The sequence below is a fragment of the Coloeus monedula genome, assembly GCF_965178545.1.
Source record: "Coloeus monedula genome assembly, chromosome: 5".
NCBI classification, from domain to species: domain Eukaryota; kingdom Metazoa; phylum Chordata; class Aves; order Passeriformes; family Corvidae; genus Coloeus; species Coloeus monedula.
In genome coordinates this window covers 62,283,845-62,304,480 of record NC_138785.1, presented here as the reverse complement: position 1 = coordinate 62,304,480, position 20,636 = coordinate 62,283,845, and the positions used below count along the sequence as shown (strand labels likewise).

Genomic DNA, 20,636 nt, shown 5'->3' with positions numbered 1-20,636 from the left:
ATTTTTGGCTGACTTTCTATACATTACAAAATTAGTAGGCTCTCACTTACTTAAGTGGCAAGAAAATGTTAACTATAAGAAGGATAATTTGGTTGCCCACAAATACCTAGTCAGCTGTTTTACTTTCTGCAGCAGAAGGGAGGCTTGTTCCTCTTGTTGCTGTCTGATTTGTTGTATAAGACAAAGGAATTCAAAGTGCAGTCTGTGTGAACCCTTTTTTTTCCTGTCTTGTCCAGCTCTTGCTTTTTGGACTTCTTCCTTTTCTTGACTCCATTTGTGACATTAATTAGTATTAATAATGGCTACTAACTAAGCAATAAAAAAATGGTTGCAGTCATTAATGCTATGCTTTTTAAAAATTTTCTGAAGTGCAAATTCCTCAAATCATTTTAAATAATAGAAAAATCATGTTGAGTTACTTAAGCTACATAAGAAGTCACAGTACAGCTAATTTGATACAGTGCAACAAGATAGAGCTAAACAAAGTTATGTGAGCAAAACCTTCTATTTAGACAATGGGGTTTATTTTCCTTCTCCTTGTTTTTCTATCCTTACTCATTTTTGTCTCTTCCATGCTTATTGATGCTGTAGTCAGACAGACACTTGAGTTGCTTATGCAGGAATAGCATTTGAATTGCGCTGTAGGAGACTGAATAACATTCAGGACAAAAAAGATAAAATATCTTCAAACTGGTTTAGATATCCTGACTTTAAGGATGCACCACTGCTATTCACTGTGTTCAACAACATGCTTTTCCATTGGTATGACATTAGAGCTACAGGCTTTTGAAATTGTTGTGTGTTTCTGTGGGGAAAAATTGTAATTTTGGAATGCTCTGGTTCTAATGCTGATGTGCCAAAGAGTAGAACATGCTGTTAAAACATAAGGTCAGGTTAACCCTCTCCTTGCTAGCATATATATAGCTTACAGTGTTTTGTTTAGGCTATTTTAAGCACTTTCAAGGAGAATATTTTACATCCAAAGAGATTTAATAATTGGTTTGAGGGTTTGTTTCATTCCTCATTAAATGTGGGGTTTGGGGGTTTTTTGGGTTTGTTTTGGTTTATTAAAACATTCTTCCAGTACATGCTAGGCTCTTGTGTCTCTATATCCGTCTCTTATTTGCACTGAAACTAAAATTACTGCTTTAGGTTGGGTGTACCTTACTTCTCATGTTTTTTCACTCTTTACCTCAGACCATGCCTTTCTGCTTCTGTTTCTATTCCCCCTTCCATCTTCAATTCTTCCCTTCCTTCACTTTTCAATGTTTCTCTTATTTTTTCACCCTTGTACTGCAGTGAGCTTTACCAGCTCCTGTTCCATTTATTCATACAGTCAGATATCTGCTTGACATTTACCACTTCATCTTGACCAGTCTCTGTATGGTAAATTCTCTTGCTAGTGTGAAGTTTTCATGTTCTAGTTGTGATGCACAGCCTTAACATTTTCATCTTAAAGTTGCTAGTGAGATAGCTCCTCAGCAGGGACGTACTTCATGTTTACCTTTCTCTCTTCCTAAGCTCATGCCAGTGCATGAGCAGAATACTGAAAAACTGATGAAATGTGTTTCAGTAATACTGACTTGACTGTAATGCAGAGCAGAGCTGTGGAGCAGTCATGTGACATTTGTTAAATCAGGTGTTTGTAACCCAAATAGAAACTGGAAAATGTAGTATCACTTCTGTCCTTGACATGGAGACTGTTCTTTAATTCTTGTGAGAGCTGTGAAACATTGTGGCAAATTGCAGTAGCATTTCCCTCTAGCCTTAAGTGAAAATTGTGCACAAACCAGTATCCATCTTACAAGAGATACTGCAATTTCTCTGTATGCTTGTCTGCTGAAACACAAGTACTTTTCATCCAATTGTTCTGTTATTTCTGCACAATGCAGTAGTATTTAGCTACTGCAACCCAGTCTGGGCAATCTAGTTGTTATGGCAGAAGACAGAGGTAACATTGATTTTTTTTTTTTTCACTGTGTATGGGTTGGTGAGATACAGTGAAACTGCTTGATAGACACTGAGTATTAACATCTTAGTAACTCCTACAGCTTAATCTGTAAGATCCTGGGCAGTTTGTGTTTACTTGTTGACATGGTGGTGTTTTAGTTACTTGGTGGTTCCTTCTTGCCCTACATGCCACAGCAATGGCCACATGTCTATCAGCAGAAAGTTGTGAAAGGAAGATCTCTATGAAAACGGTGGCATATCTGAAATGCATATGACGCAAACTATTGAGAAACTGTGACGTTGCCTATAAAATAAAAAGGTGTATGAAGGAAAGTAGTCCCTGCTTTATTCTCTCTGTTAACAGAGTGTTTCGAGTAAAATAAGAACTCAAGTTCATTTTCCAAAATAAGTGTTTTGATAGATTTTTGTCTTCTAAAGGTCTTCTGATTCATGAGAGTTTATAGAGTAAGCACAATCTTTTTCATTGCACTGGTGGTTTCTGTGATCTTATCTCAGTGTACTTAGGTGCTGGATAGCTGATGCGGCTCCCACTGCAAAGTGCTTGTGAACAGGAATCTATCAATAAATATAATATGTCAGTGTCTGTTCCACCATCTTGTTTCCTAAGATTGTCTCACAGCTGGCTGGGCACTTAGTAATTTCAGAATGGAGGCTGTGATCCTTTCCTAAGCAGCCGTGAGGATAGTGCTGTAGTTTACAGCCCTCTCTTCTTGGAAGCCCTTTGGAGTTGACTGCTGACTGGAACCTCAGACTTAATACAGTAGTATACAGTGGTGGTATGTCTTAGTGCGGATGCTGTTTCATTTTATTTCAGCTAACTCTTTTGTTTCCTTTTCTTGTGTGTCTTGCTTTTGCCTTAGTTTTTTTTGTTTTTTGTTTTTTGTTTTTGTTTTGTTTTGTTTTGTTTCTATTTCTCTCCCTATTTATGCACTGTGTTTTCTTTTCTGTGGATGTGCGCCTTCAAAAAGCCACCTACTGTGTGAAGTTGTGGGTTCCTGTGAATTTGACTTTCTAGAGACAGATAAAATGCTTTCAGAAATTAGTAATATGTTGCAGGGAATGGGAGCCAATTACAGGATACAGGTCAGTTAACTAGGAGACAGCAACAGACTTGTATTTTGAGGTGTCTTGCATGGTCTTGCAAAGTTCACTTCAGTGAGTCTCTTCTTTGGTATTTGGATTACAAGCCAAGCTTTGTTATCTCCATGTGAGTCTTGGTTCGGCTGAGTCTCCTAGATCATTCTTTCCTGCAGACTGAGTTTAGCGGAGGAGACCAGAAGCTCTTATCTCTTGAGGCTTTCAGAGTTTGTACTCTGGCTTATGAACAGTTAATGTCTTACTAGAAACTTTCGGCTTTTAAGCAGATTAATTTTCTTTCTTTCTCTTGTTTGGTAATGTATTTGTAATTGTATAATAGATAGAATAATTGAGTTCACAGTGCAGTTGTAAATAAGGCTGAACTTTATTATGTATTTTTATTACTTTTCTGATATGGTTTGATTATTTCCTATTGTTATGGTCAAGGAAGGCTTACATGGTGGCTTATGTACAGGTAATGTAACCACAAAAAGTGCCACAGAATAGTGTATTATAATGTATACGTGAATTAGAGATATCATCTGTTAAACTGTATTTTTTGATTAAGTTTCCTTCTACTGTATACTTCAGTATTTTTCACAACTTCTGTAAAATTTATGTGGCTATTGCAGATGTTCCCACAGGAAACTTTTCCAGTTTATTGTGATGTGATATTTTTTCTAGGTTTTGGGCAATGTGTTTTGTTTTGATGTTACATTGTGAAGCATATCAGTGTTTCCTCATGTGAACTTCAAGTTCTTTTCCTTGCTTTTTGAAAAAGCAACAAATGCTGTTGCTCTTTTAACTCTTACTTAACTGACCTATAAATACTTAATTAGTTTAACCTTGAAGATCTTTATGTTGTATGATTGTTGTTGAGGGTCAGAATGCTGAAATGTTGCAGGCAAACTTGTAAATACTTAGTCTATAGGAACCACTATTTCTGAACATTTTTTTTAGCTGTGGTGACATATAAAATGCCTTCCAGTTTGTACACTTTTATTTTTCTCTGCTATTCCCAAACTTTTTATATGAGAAACTCATAAAAATTTTGGTGTTGTGTTCCTGTTGGCCTCGCAATGTCAAAGCAGTTTCTCATGATTGCTTTTATCATTGAAAATGTTTCATACATTTAATTTTAGCTTTTTAAATCTGAAAATCCTTAACTTCTTTTTTTTTTAGTGATTGGCATTTATATCAAGTAAAATTAAAACTCAGAAATCTGAATGCTTTGTTCAAATTGGTTAAATGAGTATGATTAAGTTGTAAGAAGTAGCCCATCAAGTAAAATCTTACAATTGCATACAAAACTGTCTGTTGGATTAAAAAAACAGAAACCCAACTTTCATTTCCAATAGCACCGTTCTGATTTTCATTAAATAAATGATGTTTTACTCTATTTTGTTTAAACTCTAGATTAATTTCTATGGTTACAGCGGATATAAATCTCTAGATTGCCTTTAAAAGGGATTGTTTATTCAAAACAGGACTGACAGTCTCTCCTCAAGAGAAGCTATAACTTAATTTTATTTTTCTAAGTTTAAAGGCTTAAAAAATATTTGTAATGATACCCCAAAGGCATCATAAAAATGTAAAAATAATTATACTCTAAAATTACCAAAATTACAGGAAGTGGACATTTAAAAAATCTTACTGAGATTCATGGCTGGGAAAAAGTGAGAAAGGAAAAGTGCCTTACTTCACAACTTGAAATCTTGTCAGGGATTTCTGCTTTCAGTGATTAAAAATATACTTTTGAATTGTCAGTACTACTCAGACGTGAGAGAATAGCATTGATTTCCCTTTTAATTACAGCTAAAACTTCTTCCTCACAAATTCTGCAAGCACTTTCTAGAGAGAAATTTTTATGTGACTATTTTTTCAGGTAGAAATTATTCTCCTCATGGTGGAGGCATCTATTTCATAGGAAAAACAGCTGGCAAATACCCCTAGGTAGATGAAAATGAGCATGAATAGCATTTTGTGATGAGCAAATCCTGGCGTCCAGAGATACTTTTTTGGACACTTCATACATTACCTTGGGAATGTAATGGTCATTTGGTAGTTAACTTAATGGAAATATGTAAGGGCAGTGTGCTCTAAAGGAAGAGATTCTTCTCTTGGACTTTGGCCATGTCGGAAGATTCTCGAGTGGAGACAAAATAAGCTGTCTTTGTTCTGTGATGCTTTTAGTCCCAGTTGTGCTCTGATAAACTTGTAGCCCTTGCTGTAGTTGAGAACCTGTCATGGTTTGCCTTGATAACCATTTTATAAGATACTCATATTTCTCAGAAAGGGACAGGATGAAAGAAATTGGATAATATTTGGATTTCAGACTGACAGTATTTCTGTCTGGTCCAAGAGTTATTAAAAGGATTATCCTTTTTTTGCTACTATATTTTTCCTCACCTCAGTTTGCTGTTACAAGGACTAGTGGAGAAGAGTTATTTTGCCCAAGGATGGAGGAGGTATTTTTTGGTATGGACTATTTCCTAGGTGCTCTAACAAAGGAGAAGTGGCTTGCTCAAAAAGGCAGTGAAGCAGAGCATTTGAGATGGGGCCGAGGAGGAGATGTGTGTGCCTGATGGAGAAGCTCTGTCTGGCTTTCCTGAGGATGTGAATAGCCTCTCTAAGTGCGTCACTCTGCATCAGCCATGCAAGGACTTAACGGTTGCCAGGGCCCAGGAAGTTCCTACAATTTAGAGGATCCAGCTCTTGGGGTTTCCTGTTACATGGGAAGAGGGAGCAGAAAGGGCCCTTTGTCTTAATATTTATGCTGATACCATAAAGTACTTGGATTAAAATCTCAATGTGTAAAGAATTATCTTATTTCCAGTATCTGTATTTATTGCTGTTGTGCCTGATCTAGACATGTTCTTTAGAAAAGGATTCATAAACATCTCATTTCTGACTGGGTGTTTTTCTTGTTGTTTTAATGGAGGAGAAGTTTGCTTGGTATAAGTGCTAGGGCAACCACTAAAGTGGTTCAGTCTGTATAATACAAATTAAGGTGTTGAAACATAGTAGAAGTATTTTTGCAGTAAAAACATTATTGTACCAGTGATGAAAATCCAGGAAGATACTTGTCCCTTTGAATAGTATTTGACAAGAGTTGTAGGATTTTGAGACACAGTAGGTGTTGTGTCAGTTCATGCTCTATATGAGTGTATGGGTGTATGAATATAAATACACCGAAAATGTAGAACTCTGAGCGGGAAGGGCCTGGCAGAGGGACTGCGGAGCGTGAGCGAGGCTCAGCTCTGGCCGCGGCTTCAGGGAGCACGGCGGCGGCTCAGCCCCTGCCCCGGGCGCAGCCCCTGCCCCGGGCGCAGCCCCTGCCCCGGGCGCAGCTCCTACGGTGCCATGCAATGGCTTACGCTGAAGCAGATTCAGCTTGGTCCCAAAGGGAAGCACGGGCACATGGAACTCTCTGAATTGCACTGCAAAAACTTCTCAGAAAATCAAAAGATTTCATAATAATGGTCAGAAAGAGTAACCATTTGTTGCTGAGTATATGTTAAAGGAGACTGGAAATCTCTCTTTATATCATAAAACATTTTTGAGTCAAGAAAATGTAGTACTAAAATGAGCTCAGACTGAGAGCAAGGGACAAGGAAAATATCTCTTACAGAAAGACGCAAGCAACGTTGAACGCAATTACTGAAAGGTTCTAAATGGAGCATTTTCAACAGCAATGGTAAAGGCCAATTATTGCAAGTATGCATTTTGACCAATTTCCTTGTATCTCTCAACCAAAACATTCCCCGCAATTGTTGTGGGGTATATATTTTAGTCAATGAGGTTTTGGATGATTGTGTAAAAATACAAATGTTAAAGAAAGTTATGATTAGAGTTTGACAATAAACAAGAAAAAGGAAAATAGTAAGTTTTATTAAAATCAGATGCTGTGCTCTTTCTTTTTTTTAATTGAAAGTTGTTGCCACTGAGAATAAATGAAAACTAGTTACTAAAACCCTTTAGCATGATGTTACATTGTGGGAAGCCTACTGTTAATTTTTTCAGGTCATCTCATGTTCCTATTGACTCTCTACAGACCATTTTCAGAATATCTAGATGTGCTTCTGTATGTGATGGTATCAAACCAGTGTGTTCACACAAGACCTAAGGAAACAGTGACAAAATGAACCCAGACCTCTATCTTAAAGTCTGTGTATATTGCATTTTTCTGGTTCAGAGTTGAAATTCAGTATTTGTAAGTAATTATCCTAAAAAGTCAGACTTTTTTCCCCCCTCTGTTTACAAATATCTGAAGTACAAGCATTTAAAACAGTTTTAAGATATACAATATATTTTAGGATAATTTCTTAAAAAGAAATCAGTGACTTCAAAGTAATTTTTCTATACAGTTGGGCTTTGCTGTCAGTACCATACACATCAACCTTATCCCCAAATAACATTCCAGTAAAACCTTCATCCAGTGATAATACAGGGTGCTTTCAGTCTTTATTGTGGTCAGTGGGGAACTTGAGTTTTTGAGCTCTTGGATCTTAGTTTTTTTTGCTACACTCTTACTAGAAGAGTCTTGAACAGAAAATGTTTGCAGTTGTATCACAAAATTGCAGGAATAATTTTTTCTTTATATATTTGACTGAATCTTACACTGAGTTTGGATTATTTTTATGGAAAGCATAGTAAGATGAAATATGAGGCTTTTAGGCTGATAGTGAGTTATTTACTGCCAAATTTTCCATTTTGTATAATTAACAATGAATAAAAAATAAAAATAACCAAATGCAGATCTAAAATGCACTTTAGAGGCAAAGTATTTCAGTGTAAGCTGACAGTAGCATAAATCAATGAGTCAATTTTTGAACCACAAGCAGTATATATAAAAATATGTTAAGTAAAGCAAGAACAAAAAAAAAAAAACCCAACACAAAACCAAGAAAGGTTTAGAGCCAAGTGGGTTTTTTTAGTTTTAATGTACAAGATAGTGCTTTTTTACTTCTTCCTTTTTGACGGTTTGATAGTAAGCAAAATGAAGTGTTTTCTACTCCAGACCAGGTGTCAGGAAATTTGCTTTGCTTCTTAGTGCAGTTTAAGAAACCTTTAGATTTCTTAATTGGTTTGTTAATGTGCATCAAATAATGCCTGTGGTATTCTGCAAACACAATATTCTGCAATCTCTAATGTAATTTTCTGAGATGATTCCTTAAAATTTTGCCTCCATTTTATATTTTTTAAAAATTGTGTTATTTTAAATTAGACAAATACTGATAATATTAAACTTTAAAAAAAAAAAAAAATTAAAACTTTGTACCATCTTTACCTTGAAGTTTCAAGTAGCCTCACTCTTCCTTTTCATGGCTTTTAATTCAATTAATTCAGTTTTGAATGTTCTTATTCCATGTACCACACATTTTAGTAACATGACCCCCCCCCCCCCATTTTTGGTTAATTCCTTTGCTCCAAATGCAAGGCTTCTAATAAAATGCAGTAAGAAGTGTTTCCCTGCCCGTTGCTGCTGCTGTAACATATATGCTGATGTAAAGCAGAAACTGAACAAAGTCACAATTTTCCTAGATTAGAGGTAGCCAGGCTGGCTGTCTCCTCGCCTCCTGCTCCCCACTTCCAGCTCCGGGCCACCCCCACGCCACAGTTTAGATATTATTTGCTCTTTCGGGTCTCAGATTACGAGAGCAATTGATCTGCGTGACCTATTTTAGAAACTTTCACATTTGCTGGGGAAACCTAAACCAAATGTATCCCCTCAAGAGACAAATCAGTTGCAAACTGGCCGGTTGACGTGTGGAGGCAGCCAGTGTGTCCCTGCCATCAATCCTGGGGGCACAGCTCCACCTCATGGCGTGCTGGGAACTCACCAGCAAATCTTTAAAGAACAGTCTTCACACGTTTCAATTCAAGAGTTTCGGCTCCTGATTCAAACTTTGGTTTAATTTAATTGGTTTAATCTCTGTTGGATGTCACTGTACCAGCGAATTACATAATTTCACCTTTTTAAGGTTCCAGTGTCTGAAATGTAGAATCCAAGTAGCAGTACTTTAAAATCAAAACTCTTGTCAGTTCTTAGCAAGATCCAGCAAGAGCCTGAGTTGATTCAATGGGCTGACAGTGCTTAAAATATTACCTAGATAAAATATAACCAATCTGGGACCTGGCCTTTCCCGTGTTGTGTTTTTTAAAAGTTCATATATCTAAGCAAAGGTAGTTTGTACTGGAAAAGTTCTCTATAGGAGTTCATTTCTGCATCAAAACCTTTCTACCTAGTTTTCAACTGTAATAGTTTAGGTAAGAGCCAAAGCTCTTAGTTGAAAAATTTATTTAATATAAATTGTGCTTCCATTTATAGTATCTATTCTGTTTGGGTTTTATTCCAGATAACTGAAAACACTTACCTTTGTTATATGCACTAAGTGTGGAAAATTTCCTTTTTTTTTTTCTTTTAAAATTTTTTTTAAATTATTTTTTCTAAATATGATTTAGACATTGGAAAAACAAGTTTATCTTCTTACACTAATTACTGTATCTCCTCCTAGTACTGAGACTGAACAGAAACATCCAGTTTCTGTTCTTCAGCTGATGTCTTACTGAAATTCAGAATTTCTCTTGAAATAGATAATGGCTATGTTTGGCTTGACTGTATGTTTGAAATTGAAAACTTGATAGGTGTCTAGATACTAATATTATAACAATCTTAAATTCTCTGCTTTTTGCAAAGGGGCTTGTAGAATATAGTCACCTTTTCGTGAATCTGTAGATGAAATCTATTTAGATAAGACACTAGAGGTAATGTTTTTCAAACATATTGAAAAATTAAATGTAACATTTTGTTTAGTTTGGTTTTTTTCCCCCTGTTTTTAGGGTTAATAAGGCACTATAGTCAGTAGTGCTTGTTAGTGCTGCTGAATCAACAGTAAATACCATGTCTCTCACAACTTTTACAAAAGCCTTTCTATTATGTGTTGGTTTTAAGTAATTTTTAAAGTTTCTTTTAACAAAGTACACCTTTCAAAAATTCAGAGTGGCAATACAGCGCGAAGTGTAACAGTCAATTTTATATGGTAGGAAATAGTTGTGCATTGTTCTGATGGAAGAGTAAATTTGATAAAACGCTGTATTTGTTCAATGAAAATGACTATTCAGCACGGTTGAATTCTCTCCACAATATGTCACGGGAACCTAGTCCAATCATTTTAATCGTAAACAATGCTGCTGCTTCTTGCAGTGGGTTAAATGCATGCAAATTGGAACCTACTGTTTCATGAGTGATCAATTCTTTGTTGGGAGTGGAAAGAAATGCTGTATGTATTGCTAAGAGACTGAAGGAAGCGTAGTCAGCGTCTTCGTTCTAAAGTCTGTGTGTCTCATCAAGATGCTGCTTTGGAGGCAATGCTTTCCTGTTTCTCATCTTTATAAATAACTTAGGCTGCTCTGAAATCATTAGAAAAATCTCTAAACGGGAACATCTACCATTTCCAGTGCAGGCCCCAAGTATAAATAGAGCTGTGCATGCCACCTGTGGTAGCAGATGGCAGCCATTCACAGCTTTCTTTTGTGTCAGACCTGCATTAGATGCAGTAATTGCTTTTATGTTTTAGTGTAAGAGTTGTTTAAAAAATCTATAGTGGCAACAAACCACAGATATATGTATTACAGATAGTTTACAGTGAGGATCAAGTGCAAACTGGAACCTAAAGTCACTTCTAAAATGTTACGTTACAAGCTTTAATGTGAATTTATAGTGTTTTTCACTTGCACGACGGTCATGCTTTTGTTTGTCACACAGCGGCAAACTGGTGCTGCTTCACTGTAAACCAGTTGGGTTTTCTTGATCAGAACTACACTTGGGAGTTCTTAAATTATACCTGGAGTCTCCAGATTCAGTACCTGAGCTTAGGAGGTTATCATGTTGAATTTCTTAGGTTGTAATTAAATATACCTTATTGATTCATGGCAGATGCATCCTGTAGGAAGTTCCCTACTGGTGCTGTTCAGTTCCTGCCCTCCCTTGTGCTGTTACAGGTATTTGTGGAGCTGAAATGAAAGAAACCAATTCTTTCCAGAAGAGTAATTAAAAAAAAAAAAAAAAAAAGTAATTTCAGTGTTTTGGGGTGTGGTATTGATCCTCAAGGGAGTGTCAGTGGGAATGAGAAGAGAGGAGGGAGAGCCTGGTCCTAAGTGGTCTTCACTGTTAGAAGGAAGATAACCCACTGTATTCTGGTAGTGAACAGAAGCTCAAGAAGATGCTGTTGCTATAATGATATAACTGGTGCTCACAATATTGTGAGGGAAGGTATTTTATTCCACTGATTCTCCTAGAAATGTCAGTTACCTGGAAATTCAGCAGTGTTCTTCCCTGTGAGGTAAGTGTAGGCTTTATGTAGTGCAAGAATGCTGCAGCTACAAAGGGCCTTTCGCTGAGCCCTCCTATCCTGGGGGGGGAGGGGAGGGGAGGGGAAGGAAATAATTTCTTTATTTCAGAGTTGATGGAAAGGCTTATTTCTCTGCTCCAGACTTTCAGAAAGAAAGCCAGTTTCCAGATGCAAAGAATGAGAACCATGGCGAGAGGCCAATAGTCAGATGTGTTTGTGCTTCTTCAAATTGCTTTCATCTATCCTTTTGACACCTGTGGCAACTGGTGGTATAAATGTTTTGAAAACAGGCATGTAGAGCAAATTGGAAGTTGCAGTTATGATGGATGGGTAAATGGAGTGGAAAAATGGATGTGCTGAAATGCAAGTGGGATTTAAAATTCTACTAGATCTACTTGAAAGATTAGTTGGAGAAGATACAAAAATTTATCCCAGAAGCAGTGGAAACCAGGATGAGGAAGACAAACTGGCCAAGAAAACTGTTGCAGAAGGGAAGACATTTTACAGAAATAAAGTTAGGTTTGACCAAATTCACGATGAGTTGCTAATGATACTAAAACCCTCCTAAAGTTAATATATTCCTTAGCTATTTTAATAAAATGAGCAAAAAATGTGGATTTGTCATGCAACTGGAGAATAGATGGGGAATAGTTTAGTCATGGACTCTAGAATAAATTAATAAGGAAAAAGCCATGGACCAGTGGGGTAAAAGCAAGATACATACTTGGAACTAGAAAAATAGTAGGAAAAAAAGGTGTTTCCAGCAGAAATAGTTACAAAGTAACCAACACCAGTGAATGCCTTTCTAGTGATCTGCATTGGAAATGGATGGATACAAACTGGAACAAATGCAGAGGAAAGCTCTGGGTTCAGCAACTTCAGAACTGTTGTGAGAAGGAACTAAAAGCTTGGGGTCATTTGTCTGGGCTACAAAAGATAGATACATAGATACAATTACTGACAGTAAAATCAAAAACACAGGCAGGGAAGTAGACCTTTAAGGGAAAGGTCCATTTTGAAGCAAGAACAGATGGATAGAAGTTGGTAATCAGTAAACCTGGAAATTAGCCAAGTTCTTATTTTTAATAAGAACAATAGGATTAGAATAAAACCTCTCAGTTGTAATAGGGAGAAGCTTTATTACCTTTAGGCTGGAACTTGATGACTTTCCAAAGAGTGTATGGTGGGCCTCTGATAACCTCAGAATAACTGCAAGTTGCTGACCCTGGAGATATCTTCAAGATTTATGTTTGTATGATCAGGGATATTTTGTGTCTACAGAAAATCAAGCATCATACAAAAATACCAATGAATTTTTAGAAATAAAATTAATATTCTCACCCTTTAATACTAGTGAGACCTTCTTTTTAATAAAAAGTGTTAATTTTGTTCATACGGTTGTGACAAATTGAATTCAAAGCTATGCCAGTAGTACATGGTAACAAAAGGCAAAAGAAATATCAGCAGTGCAGAATTGCAGAAGATGCTGTTAGAATTTGAGGGAAACTAGAACAAGAAGTCTCACTTCTGATGCAAATCTTGGGAACTAAGAGCTTGATGTGAGTATGGGCATAATGGTGTCATTCTAAATTCATGAAAATAGCTTTACAAATGAAGGAGAGGCAAAGTGGGGTCAGTGCAATTCAAACACATGATGACAATTTTAGCCTAAATAGAATGCTCTTTGTGACTAGATGAATTAATTACTGTAAGACAGTGTTCTTGCTTGTCATTCTGATTCTTTCTGCTTGTTAATCACTCCTAAATTGTAGCTATTGCAGCAATATTAAAATTTATTGCTTACAAAATTTTGCTTATCTGTTTTCTAGTTCAGTGTTTTCTCATACTTTAATGTAAATGTTTTGAAATGTTTCTTATTTTACATTTGTTTTGTCCTCTGTAGTACTTTCTGCCTATTAAGTATTATTGTTCCATTGGAACACTGTATAGCTGTTTTAAATGTTTTACTTTCATAGACAAGCTTGATTTACCTGTTCAGCAAATTTGATGACATACCAAGTCTGAGCTGAGAAAGAGGTTACTGTGCAAATAATAAGTTAACATGGCAATGAGAAGGAACAACTGTAGAATGGTTTAGCTTACTCTTTGGGCCTCATTGGTCTTGTAGGAATTGCCATATTTCCCTTCTTACTCTGTATAATGGTGCTAACACACTTTAGGAAACTCCTGAAGGTACTGACAGAACTCAGTTTGCTATGAATTGGATGAAATTTCCTGTGTTAATCACACAAAAAACTTGAAACATGAAAACAGGGAAAATCCTTATCCAATATGATGAATTGTAGTAAAACTGAAACAGAGCAAATAATAATAGGGAAATGGAGGCTTATTTATTTGCACAAGGAAACACCTTGAGTTGTAAAAATTACTGTGGTTTTACTAAGTACATTTTTTTCCTTGCACTTTTTTTAAAAGACCTGCTTTTGAAAAAAAATAATTGGGGGAATTAATCTTCTATTTATCCAAACTATTCCGTGTTCTTTCTCTGTGGTTTTTTTTTTTTGTTGTTTGTATAATTACAAAGATCATTTGCATGAAAATAGGATTTTAAGACTTGAACAGTTTCTGATGCTTTTTCCCAGATACATGGAGTAAACCGTATTTATTGTAAACTAAAACAACTATTGTTTTGTAAAATTCCTTGCATGCTTTTTTTACAGTGAATTATTAATTAATATTTGAGAATATAGTTTAAAAAGTTTCCTCTGCATACCTTGGACAATATATACTGCTAATGTATAGAATTATCTTCCCCCTTCCCATCATGTCTTCTCATTTCTCTGGCAAATTAAGCTACACTTGTAGTTCCTCCATTCTCTAAAATAAGCAGCATCTTATGCTACACCAAATCTTTCAAATCAGACTGAAGTTTGCAAAAGTTGTTTCAGATTTTTTTTCTTTTTTTGGCTTCCCAAAAGATCTTTGTAAAGATTTCTTAAAAAAGAAAATAAAGTGATTTATAGTAGAAGTTATCCAGAGTAAGGTGGAAATTCAGAAATGGAAATTTGATTGGGATGTATGGTCTGGCAAAACTTACTAATGATTATCAGATGGAGGAGATACTACTTTAGTTGGGCACAAACTGGTTGCTGTGTTATGGCAAAAGTAGAAGGGAGAGGGTCAGTACTTTGCCATACAAGTTTTGATGGCTGAACTGGAATATGTGTGTCTTATCAGTAAAGAGTTTAAAAATTTCTTGTGTGGTCTTCCAAAATGAATTTATTTCCAAAGTGTACATTAAATTCTGGAGTCACTAAATTCTGGATTGACAATTTAGATAATGTTTTGTGTCACCTTGTTTAATATTTTTAATGTTTAATATTATAGTTATATTTACTTTTTAGTTTATGCTTTTTGGGAAGAAAAGCTGGACCTTCATACAACAGATCTTTTTTAGATTATTTTTATGTATTGACTGCTTGGAAAATGTGAAAATTCTAGTATAAAAGAGTAAATTTTATTATTCTATTTAATTATAGAATAAAAATTTTATGAATTCACATTTGAAATGTGGAATACTGAACTTTAAATAAAATAATCAGTTATCTGAAAACTAATTATGATTTCAATTCATTTAGATTTCTCATATTGGAAAGCTGAAAGATTTTCTTCTACAACACCGAAAGGATTACATTAATGCTTACAGGTAAGTGTGTACTGTTTAAATGGATTTATATATTTATTTATTTATCTTAATGCTTATAAAGTGAACAGCTTAAAAACCTATAGGCATAATGACTGAAATCAAAACAGAGATTGTTATTAATTGGCTTACTGTAAACCACTATAAGATGAAGAATAGTGCTGTCACAAGAAAATGGTGCACCTGAATAAAATGAGACTCAGAATTTGAAAATGATCTCTGGCTCTTAGGGGTGAGTTCTGACAGAAAATAACCTGGCAGTCAAAGTCCCACACCTTTTAAGGACCTGCAGAGTAAGTTTATGAAGGGGTTCCTGAGACAGCAGGATGATCCAGATTTTCCTTTTACTCTGTCATACTAAACCTACCTGTCATCCCAAAGTATACAGTCAGTAGCATCAGCAGATCCTGGAGGGCAATGATGCAAACTCCTCAGACTCTGGAATGTGAATTCCAGATGAAGGACACCAGTGAGGAGATGGTGTCAGGGGGCAGCAGCACAAGATTAGTTTTTCTGAAACAAAAACCGTAGGCTTCAGCTCTGGTAGTTACTGTGTGAAGAAAGTTTTGATTCTCTTCAGCTACTAGGAAGCATTCAAAAGTACTGTATCTGCCTACTTGTTGGTAACTTTAATAGTAGGATTTTTAGAAGATTAATATACAAATTTACAAGGTGGTGTTTGTAGGAAAAAAATAGTATTTTTTTATTTATTCTGGTCTGCAGGTACTAAATCAAGTTATCCTTAGATCTAAATGTTACTGCAGCTTGTATTTTGGTGAACTGTGTACAAATAATTGTGGAATCTGAGAAATGTAAAACTTGGTTTTTATAGAAGTTCTGTTACATGCAAACTGAGTGAGTCACCCCTGTCTGCATTCCAGTTCTGCCACCAGCCCTAAAGCTGAGCTGTTGCTTCAATCAAGGTAGATAAAATGCAGCCTAAAATCATTTTGGGTTAAAAGCTTCATAGATACCACTTTACAGTTCTATCCAGACAGGTTTCCTTTCCCTTTTTCCTTATGGAAAAGACCAAAAGAATAGATGAGCCATCTGCTATTCCTTAGGGTCAGTCCATATTGGAGGAGCTATTTTTCTGAAAAACAACTTCTAGGCCTGAAAGGGTCTGTCACAGTAACAGCAATACTGCCTCATCAGTGGAATTGAAGTGCATTCTGTGTAAGTTACCAGAGGACTTCTGGCACTCTTTCTTGTCCCCACAAGAGTTTAAAAGGTGTATTTTGTTGTTTTGAAAATGAAACTGATGCCTTTGGTTTTAACTTGAGTATTTTTCAAATCCTGTACTGCCTAGTGTGTAACTCTGAAGTTTCTTGTAGCCTGTTAACTTCTGCTCTCTCGTGCTAGGTAGTCATAACAAAGCCTCTCCAGGCCTGCTCTTCAAGGACACCCAGACCATCCTAGGCCCAAAATGTAAACCAAAGCCTCTAAAGGGAGGGGGGCAAGTTTGGGGAAACTACATCATTAACTGAAGCTTTAATTGGAGAATTAACCCTGATATACAAATAAACCAAACTTATAAAAGTGTGAAGAACTTGTGACCTGTTGTCCATCTTGGAAGTAGCCTCTGGCTCCCCAGGGGGTACCTTTGAATGCCCTTCTAATAAATACCTACCTTTATTCCCTTTTTCTTGTCTAGTGTCTGGTTTTAGGTGGCCTCTCAAGGCATCAAAATGAAAAAAGGAAGATGGCTTATTTTATAAGTGAGAGGCCGTATTCATGGTCAGTGGTGGTGAAAATGCTGCTTGGGGTGTGCACAGTTCTGTGTGAGGTGGATGGGAGATGCTTTTCCAAGGAGCAAGCAGAAGTAGTGCACAGCTCCGTGTGATGACTGGCTCTCTGCTTTCCAATGCCTGTTGGCACTGGGCATGAACAACACTAGGTGGAGCCAGCAGTTTAATACTGGCATAACTGAGTGTACTGTGTGAAAACTTCGTATACATGCAGAGGTGGAGAAACTGCAAATAATTCCAGTAAGAGCAGTCAGTGGTGGTTAAATTTTGGGTAGTGTTTGTATTTTATTAACAGTAATGTACATAAAATGGAAGTGGTTAGATTAAAAATGTGTCCTGGTTATTTTGATTTCTAGAAGTTTTTAATGTTCTTTTTGTAAACGCTGTTGCAATGAGTTATGGTAATTCCCAGTGCTTTCCACCTTCCTCTCCCGCCACCCAGGTCTTCATTAAGGAGAGGAAAGAAGTGTCATTTCCTTTATTAAACCATAAAATAATCCTGCAGATCTCATCTGAGATTGCAGTTGATTCTGTCTTTAATAGTCAAACTTAAATTGTTTATGTTTATTTTGACATAAAAATGTCAAATTCCATATAGATTACCTGTGCTGTTCTACTTCATGGATGCAAAGAGCATCATAGCATCCATGCTGTCAGTCTTACAGTCTTAGCAAATGCCTCACTCACTCAAGACAGCAGTTTTAATAACTCTTTAATACTCAAGTAATGGGGACAGTTTTTGAACAATTTAATACTAAAAGGCTGTTCTGAAATTTATGTAGGAGATGTCAAATTTCGTGAACAAAATTACTACTGTGTATTTTGTCAGTCCTGCTGTTGGTTTTCCCAAGTATAGCACAATGTGTTGGTGAAATTGAGCTTTTGAGTTAACCAGTCGTATTATTGTATGCCTTTTAAAATTTCTTCATCATGCACTGCATCCAGGTTCTTGATTGCTTCTTTGACCTTACCTTTGAAGACTATGAATTCTTTAATAATGGAGTTTTTATTTTTGGCATACATGAAATATCCTGCTACAGAGGGTATGTCTTTAATTCATTTTTAGAGGAAAATTTTTAGCAATGAGAAAGTCAGTTGAAATAAGGGTTTTTTGAAACCAAGGCCCTGACGTATTTTATCAAACGTTAGCTATTTAACTGAAATACCTAAATTGAATTAGTAATTGCTTATTCACCTTCTTTCTTCTTGATTATGACTATTACCTACAAAATATGAAAGTGGCAAAACACATGACATTCTTGGTGTAGTGATCTAAGCTTGCTGGCTTACAGGCCACTGCACCTTTATCCTCTCCTCTTTATTAGGATTTATTTCCTTTCTCTTACATGTAGGGTTTTTGCCTATTGTGATAAGGAATTTTTGGTCATGGTTTAACCCCAGCTGGCAGCTCAGGCCTACAGAGCTCTCACTCACTGTGGGATGGGGGAGAGAATCAGAAGAGTAAAAGTGGGAAAACTCATGGTTTGAGATAAAGGCAGTTTAATAGGGAAAGAAAAAGCCACGTGCTCAAGCAAAGCAAAGCAAGGAATTCATTCACCATGGGTGGGCAGGTGTTCAGCCATCCCCAGGAAAGCAGGGCTCCATCACATGTAACAGTGAATTGGAAAGACAAATGCCAAATATTTCCACCCTTCCTCTTTTCTTCCCCCAGCTGTATATGCTGAGCATGATGCCATATGATCTGGGATATCTCTGTGGTCAGCTGTCCTGGATGTGTCCCCTCCCAATTCCTTGTGCACCCCCAGCCTCCTCACTGGTGGGGTGGGATGCAGAGCAGGAAAGGCATTGGCTCTGTGTAAGCACTGCCCAGCAATAACAAAAACATCCCTGAGTTACCAGCATTGTTTCCAACACAAAACAAAAACACAACCCTGTACTTGATGCTGTGAAGAAAATTAACCCTATCCCAAGCGAAACCAGTGCACACAAGTTGATCACTGTTTCTGGAAAGGAGAGGGCAGGGACTTGAGTCCTGAAATTGTTAACAAGATGTGGGTACTTTTTAATTTTTTCTTATTAAACAATAACTGCTTTTGGATGAGGATTTCAGATGAGGTCCCATTTTTAGTGAATTGGCTGCTATACATTCTGTATTCTTCCTCTCAGTCCATTTGCTGTAATGTGTTGCTGTGCTGCTTTTTACACTGCTAGGAGAGATCCTGTCTTCAGTCTTTGGTAACTTGTCTGATGTCTCATCTGTGAACAACTTGCACCTTTGCTTTTCATCATCAGCTCCTTCATGCTTTTGATCACTGAGCCATCAAGACAGTTCATATGTTTGTGTGAAGTATAGTTAAAGGAACTAGCTGTAGTACCCTAACACTTGGGAATTTGAAATGATCCTCTTGGGATTCTTTCACTGCCATCAGTTTCTCTGAAGGCTCTTTCAAGGTTTAAGCAGTTTAAAGACCAGTCATTATTCCTACTGTTTTAATGAGACATTGGAAATGAATTGAGAGAGTTCTAGATTCTGATCACAGAACACCTCATACTTAAAAGAAAAATATTTGAGAGGAGAGCTTTCCATCTAGGAATATTAGACATCTAGTTAAGTGTGTTTTGCAACTGCAGTGGTACTTGTGCAGTTGATCAGTGTAGTTTAGGTGACTTCTGAATAGAAATGTCACTTTTTCCACCAGAAAGCTGCATGGGTAGCTTTTGATGTATCTTCGTTACATGCTTCTGTGGTCCTTCTGTGCAATTAAGTGTTTGAACATTTGTTGTTAATTGCAAATTAATATACCTTGAAAAAATTATTTACAAATTATCTTTCTGTCTTAAAAAATAATGTTGGAGCCCAGTAATTATGCCTCCTGCCCTAGCATTTATCTATCATAAGCATTTCTCTATCTCAAGGCAATAAATCAGTTACATCATTTGCCACTTAACAGAAAATCATTGAATGTTTACACAGCATTTTGTGGAGAGTGTTTCCTTGTATTTAACAATAAAAGAAGTAGCCGTTAAAGAACTCTAAAAATAGTGTTTTACTGACTCCCATACAATGCCAGGCTGCATTCTTGTCTTGACTCACATTTTTACAGGAAGCAAGGCTTGCTTTTTTATATTGAGGTTGTAAAACATGTAGATGATCTGTAAAGACTTTCTTCCTGGAGGAGTGTATTTTTGTGTTCTTCAGGGAATTATTTTCAAATTATTTATCTTCTTCTTTTGCACTGAATTCATATATCACATTTCAGAAATAGTAATTTTTCATAGTAGCACTCTGAAATTTCTGAGCAATATTAAAAAAACCTGAGAATACCAATTTAGGTATGCTTGTATTGCCTATTCTAATACCTGAAGCTTCCACACAGAATTAAAACAACTGTGTAAAAATTGTGGAATGTTTTGTCATTTGAGTGACAATCTTTTAGCTTGAATTTATGTCAGACAGCATTTGGATGGAAGAAGGCAGTTAGTGAAAATGCACAAAACTTTGTTAAGTAAGAAATCAATCAATTTACAATATACTAGATGCCCAAAGGGAAGAATGTGACTCCTGTATTTGCCACCAAGGTTATACATACACATATGTGAACTTAACACATGGGGAGTGTTTCTGTGTGGGTTTGCAAGGCAGTATGTGCAGGTGGTAAGTTGGGCAAATCTCTATCATTTTACAACTCATTTATTTCTGCTTATTGCTTCTCTCTCTTTTGTAATACACTGCTGGAGGAAAATGAAATTTTTCTTCGTGATTTGTAATCTTTATTGGATTAGTATGCAGAAGATATTTTATGCACCAGTAGAATTACTAATTCTAAAAGCTGATTTAACATCAGCTTTGTTTCCTTGCAC

The 20,636-nt window shown here is 36.3% G+C and overlaps 1 protein-coding gene across 1 annotated transcript in view; it reads left to right on the top strand.

The window, feature by feature from the left end:
* The window catches only part of STX18 (syntaxin 18), a 60,890-nt gene that overhangs the window by 18,734 nt on the left and 21,520 nt on the right, over window positions 1-20,636 (top strand). The window contains exon 2 of the mRNA XM_082281705.1: window positions 15,002-15,069. Coding sequence (XP_082137831.1) covers window positions 15,002-15,069 — 68 coding nt within the window. The remainder of the gene's footprint in view (window positions 1-15,001; window positions 15,070-20,636) is intronic.